The sequence below is a fragment of the Geospiza fortis genome, unplaced genomic scaffold, assembly GCF_000277835.1.
Source record: "Geospiza fortis unplaced genomic scaffold, GeoFor_1.0 scaffold657, whole genome shotgun sequence".
In the NCBI taxonomy this organism is placed as follows: Eukaryota; Metazoa; Chordata; class Aves; order Passeriformes; family Thraupidae; genus Geospiza; species Geospiza fortis.
The window spans coordinates 932,296-938,050 of NW_005054481.1; the positions used below are offsets into that span (position 1 = coordinate 932,296).

General features: G+C 46.6%; 1 protein-coding gene across 3 annotated transcripts in view; it reads left to right on the forward strand.

Annotated features, from left to right (window-relative positions):
* The window catches only part of NDRG3 (NDRG family member 3), a 32,187-nt gene that overhangs the window by 16,722 nt on the left and 9,710 nt on the right, over positions 1-5,755 (forward strand). For all 3 annotated transcript variants that reach the window (XM_005428382.2, XM_031063092.1, XM_031063094.1), the window contains exons 3-6: positions 3,044-3,149; positions 3,838-3,958; positions 4,446-4,508; positions 4,836-4,896. In XM_005428382.2, the coding sequence (XP_005428439.1) occupies positions 3,044-3,149; positions 3,838-3,958; positions 4,446-4,508; positions 4,836-4,896 (351 nt within the window). The remainder of the gene's footprint in view (positions 1-3,043; positions 3,150-3,837; positions 3,959-4,445; positions 4,509-4,835; positions 4,897-5,755) is intronic.

The following is a 5,755-nucleotide window of genomic DNA, read 5'->3' on the forward strand; positions in this document are numbered from 1 at the left end:
GGGAGCCACACTGCCTCTGCTACCCACCTCCTGTTTGCAGCAAGTGGGCTGCAGCTGCTGTTTATTTTTAGCTACCATACAAATAAAGGCAAAAGATGAAAATATCTTTTTTCACAAGAAAAACTTCTGATAAAGTTTTCAGCCCCTAAGTCAAAATTGAATTCTATTCAGCTCTTCAAAACACAACCTGTGGATCATGAGCTTCTCTTGCATTCATCTCCCTTATTTTAAAGACTGCAAGTTTGCAAAAGTCTTTCTGTCTCCTGGCCACAAGTTTTCCACCTGCCTTCTCATATCACTGCTTACCTGCACTAGACCAGATAAGCATTCAGACGTTAGCTGGAGTTAGACAACTGCAAAGTAACAAACTTTGAATCTCTTTTCAAACTACACTGATATAGTGTGAGCAGAGAGCAGAAAGAAACTCAAGTGTGCCAGAATCTGGAAGTGTCTGTTACTTTCCAATATAACACTTCTGCACAAGCAGATGGCAAATACCAGGAGTGAACATGCCAGAATTGTGTTTTGGAACTGGGCAGCAGTTAGGCAGCTGTGAAGGGTGTCTACAAGAAGGACACGAAGAAAGTATGTTTGTCACGGGCAGAGGGTGCAGCCTGCAAAGTTCCTGTTCTCTCACTGAGTGCTCTGGTACCCACTGTAAGTGAGTTATTCTGCTCCACATTTGAGCAAGTAATAAGCCAGTAATAATGTAACTAAATAATAACTTTTGGGGGGCAGTTCAAGGTAGCAGTTGTATAAGGGTAGAGACTGTATTGTCATCTAAACCATAATACCTAAGCTTCAGTTTAAGCTTCCATCTCATGCTGTCCTGTGGCTTTGATACATAGGAGAGCTGTTGTGGAGACAAAGAAGTGATGGGGAGTCACACGCACGCTAATTGTGTGTCATCTGAAAATGGTTTTGTCCTTTGCAATCAGAGATTGACACAAAAGCCCTAAAACTCCAGGGAAAGTTTCAGAGAATAAAGTTTGCTGTAAAAACTGGCATTGAATCACTGGTAGGGAAACTGGGGGTAAAACTCAGTAAGTTCAAATGTAATTACAGAAAAGACTGTATTGCAGACATATTTCAATATCATCAGCTCTTTTGTTGCTTTCTTTGCTTTTCTCATTATTTTCTCAGTGTAGTGTTTGTGCTTCTGTTTGATAGTTGAGCTTTTGCTGCTGCCTGTAGAACCTCCCTCATCCCCTGCAGGTCTCCTCCCTTCATGAGCTGTGAGTCAATTTAATTGATCTTGTGATCAGGGCAAGGCTATTCCTTCTGCCACCCCATGCACTCCCCTTGAGCTCTGAACCAGAACCAGCATTTGCCAGACCACTCTATGAGCTTCTTAACTCACTGACCTGGCAGTAGTCTAACAAAGCAAGATTAATTAAGAAAAAAAGGTAACTGGATAGCTGCTTATGGAAGAGCCTAGCAAGTGCCAGAGCTGGCAGAGAGACCTGCTCTTAGTGGAAGTCCTTAGTCCAGCCCTCAGGGATGTAGGGAAGTGCAGGTCGGGGTCGCAGGCTCCAGTCACTTGGGCACTTGCTGCACTCTCCATTGAGTTTGCTGTGTTTCGCCCTTCCAGCCAGCTGCACTGCCAGTTGCCTTCTCCAAAAGTGGCCACTTTATTTAAAGGACTCATTAACACCTGTAGGCTTGGAGAGCACTAAACTGGAGTCCAGTGCTGTGGCTGCACAGCACATCCTTCAGAAGTGCAGGACAGAGCTTTGTCCAGCTCAGCAGAGCACTCCTGAGAGCTGAGACATGGGCAAGGGGCAGAGCCTGGAGGTTTGCTGGAGGCTGAGGAAGCAGGGACTGCACCCTGGGCTGCTTTGTGCAGCCTTGCTTTGAGGACAGGAATTCCTGCCACGTGGACACATGCTCACTTTGCACAGATAGACGAGTCCTTTCCTACCCCCAATCTCCTCCTAAGGAAAAGGGAGCCAGATGAGCCTCAGATAAGGTAATGTCATCTGCAGATGGGTCTCTGCTGCTTTGTAGAGAAGTACTCCAGCTTCTGTACATGCATAACGTGACAGCTGCATGAAGGCAAAACCCAGCCCCATTCTGAGGACAAGAACAGAGAGGGGTGCCTTGTTATCCTTCAAAAACAAGCCTCGAGAAGGTTTCAGGCTACCTCATGTGATTTGGCTGGGCCAGTGTCCTTCTGTTGCCACACTCCTGGAGCAAGGGAAGAGAGAGGCTTTGGAGTCCTTGAAAAGAAGCACAGCTGGGTGAAGGAAGGTCTTGCACTGCAAGAACTAAATCAGTCTGCCCCACAACCAGCTCTCAAGAGTCCCCAGAAAGTGGATGAGGTGGATTTCTGATGTGCTGCAAGGCAGGTACATTCACCAGCCCTGTATTTGATTTAATGACTTTCAGGTTGTTCAAAATTACTGTTTAAAAAAAAATATTTCATATACTTTATGTAAACTAGTAAAACATATTTCTGAGGTTGTAATGTTCTGTCTTCAAGCTGAACCATGTGGCTTTTTCCTAAGCAGGCGTTTTCTTAATATCAAGAAAATAATTGGTGCTTTTTATAGTTACTATAAGAGCATGTCTCTCCATTGATTTCTGTAGATAAGACATCTACAAGTGATATTGTGTATCCAGCTTTCCTGACATCTCCACAGCTTTTCCAAAGTCCATAGATATTCCAGAGATCTTGATCATGAGAAGATGCAGCCTCAGACCATTTGCACATGTGTACAACAGCAAGCTGCTTTGGGCAGTGGTTGAACACAGAGATTGGATACAGAGATTTGACAGGATTGTGAATTGGCCAGGTTGGGTGGATCTTGGATCTGCTGTCCACCTGATACAGTGGACAGTATCCCTGCATGTGGCCTGGAGATGGATTGAGATGGTGTTTAAGGTCCCTTCCAACCCAAACCATCCTGTGATTTCAAGAGCTGTACTGTGGGTAGGAGAGCAGTGTTAACATGGAAATGAGGCCCTTGCTGCTGGCCCTCAGTTAGGGTTCCCTGTGAAGGCAGCACATGTAACACTGGGGCTCCTTCTTCTCTCTCTGCAGGAACATGACATTGAGACAGCTTTTGGAGTGGTTCATGTCACCATGCGGGGCACACCCAAGGGGAACAGACCTGTCATCCTCACATACCATGACATTGGCCTCAACCGTAAGCCCTTGCATTGCCAGGACCCTGAAAAAGTGATTATTCGTGGTATTTGCTTTTGAGCATGGGGAGTAGCAGGCCTGGTATGGAGCTGAGATGAGGTCATTCCAAGGTGAAAAGATAAAGGTCTTCAGGAGAGAGAGCACATGACATGCCCCTGTCCATTCTAACAGCCCTTGAAAGGTAGGGCCAAGGTGGGAAGATGGAAATAGGTCCACCCAACACACGGTAGTGCTCTAGCTGACTTGCTGCACTGTGTGATAGGGCATCCATTCCGTGGGTGCTGGGCAGGTGAACAAGTCCCTTCTACATGGCTGCAGCAGTAGTGTAATGTTCTGGTGGGTGCAGTTACTCTTTTGACATCTTCCCACCCAAAATGTACTGTTACCTGCACACAGGTACTTCTGTGTGAGTGCTTTAAGTACCCAGGTGCTGTGAGGCCCTGCTTTCCAGGGCACTGCAGGCTGACTGTTGTTTGTCTGCCTGCACTTCAGTCATGGTAATTCCATTGCTGAGACTCACTGCTGCATTGCAGTTTTATGCAGAGGCACAGCATGTACACCATCCAGCACCCACTGCCCTATGGTCTCCGTGGGGGCTTGAGCTCCTGCAGGTGTGTGCCGTGGTGTTTGGAGGGTGGCTTGCAATAAAACTTGAAGAAGTGTCTAATTTCTTCTTGTTGTTGTTTCAGACAAATCCTGTTTTAATGCATTCTTTAACTTTGAAGACATGCAAGAGATCACCCATCACTTTGCTGTGTGCCATGTGGATGCACCAGGCCAACAGGAAGGAGCCCCCCCATTCCCATCTGGGTAAGAGCTCTGCAGTCACCCATGTTGTTCAGTCTAGACTGAGGTAGCACCCAGTTTGAGCCAGCTGGGACTGCCAGGCTGAGTGTAGTCGTAAGCAGATGCCAGCAGCAGAGGAAATGGCAAGATGAGGAAGCTTCCCAAGGGTCATTCAGAGAACTCTCCAATTACTAAGACATGGGTAAAGCACTCACTAGGGCTAAGTCTGGTACCAACCTTCCTGACTTGAACATGAACCCAGCACACTAAAGTCGAGCTGGCATTTCATCTGTGCATCTTGCCACAGAAGTATGACTGCCCAAAGGACCACAGCTCTGTGTTAGTCTTGCTCTGAGGGATGGGATCCACTCAGTCAGCTGAAACATACAGTATTGTTGCACATTAATAACCTGTGCACGTCTGCCAGATGTTCTTTGTCCCTTCTACCTTGAGTGGAACTGGAAGGTAACCTTTGTCAGGCTGTATTTGGATGTGCTCCCTTGCTTTTCAGGTACCAGTATCCCAGTATGGATGAACTGGCTGAAATGTTACCTGCTGTTCTGACACACCTAAAGTAAGTCTCTGAAAGGAAATGGGGTGAGGCAGCTGGATACCTCTATTCCAGCATCTACTTCTGTCTCTGCTTGCCATGACTGATATGCTCACTGAGGTGTCCCAAGAGGCACAAGTATCTACTTACTAACCAAGGGGACCCTGTCCAGTTTTATGCTGGGGACACCATCTGCTACATGAAGCAATTTATGGCTGCTGTATCATTGCTGCATTGTTTTGAAAACAAACCATAAGTGCACAGCTGGATACAGAGGGGAAAGGCTTTGCCTCTAGGGATGCTTCAGCTGAGTAAGTTAGTTGTGCTGACTGTGAAATGCCTGTATTTCAGCCTGAAAAGCTTCATTGGGATTGGCCTAGGCGCTGGTGCTTATGTCCTCAGCAGGTGTGCAGTAAGTATCTCTTCACTGCTTGTGACTCATGTGGGCTGTGGTCATCGTTGTGGGGCACGGGCAAAGTAACATTCAGTAATTACAGCAGGTCTGCAGGGAGCCATGGGAGAGCTACCTCCATCCAGATGGTTGTGTTGGAGCAGTCAGGGTTACTCTGAAGCTGTACCAGGCATGGAAACATTGTAATGTGATGCCTTTGAGTCAGCAGAGCCCATCCTGAGTGCTAGTAATAGTCAGTCTTGAATCTTCACAGAGACCGGCTGCACTACTGTGTGCTGTGTCCACTGTTTGTGGCACCTAAGAATGGATGTGGTCACGTACTCCAAAGTGGTGTTGATGTGGAATGTGCTTTGTCACTGGAAGGAAGCAGATTTTGCTCCACCCTTACACAAGAGAGCTGCTTCTATTTCGGTACCCGCTTATACATATCTCTTCAGTGTAGTGTTCATGTGAAATCAGTGGATATTGTTTAGTATGATACAGGAATTTATCGGGAATTCACCTGAGTCTTTCACAGTTACTGCTAAAAAATCCCAGGAAATCTGACATTTTCAGTAAAATTTACTTCAGGTTGTTGTGTGCAGAGAGTTGCCAGTTGTTTAGGCCACTATAATTTCTTCAAGCCATTGTGCTGGGCAGCTGCCCCTCCTTACACAAAGTTCTCTGTTTCCCATTCCCTACAGTCAGGATTGAGCTGGGGCAGTGTGAGGCATTGGTGTTTCACTGTTCCTTGCCTTCTGTATCTTGGATAGTTTTCAGCCTTGCTAAAGAGAAGTTTGTGCAAATCAGCCTTAGTCCTCAACGAAGTGCCACAAGTGTGCCCTTGACACACTCCCTGGGCTGCAGGCAATTTCCTGCT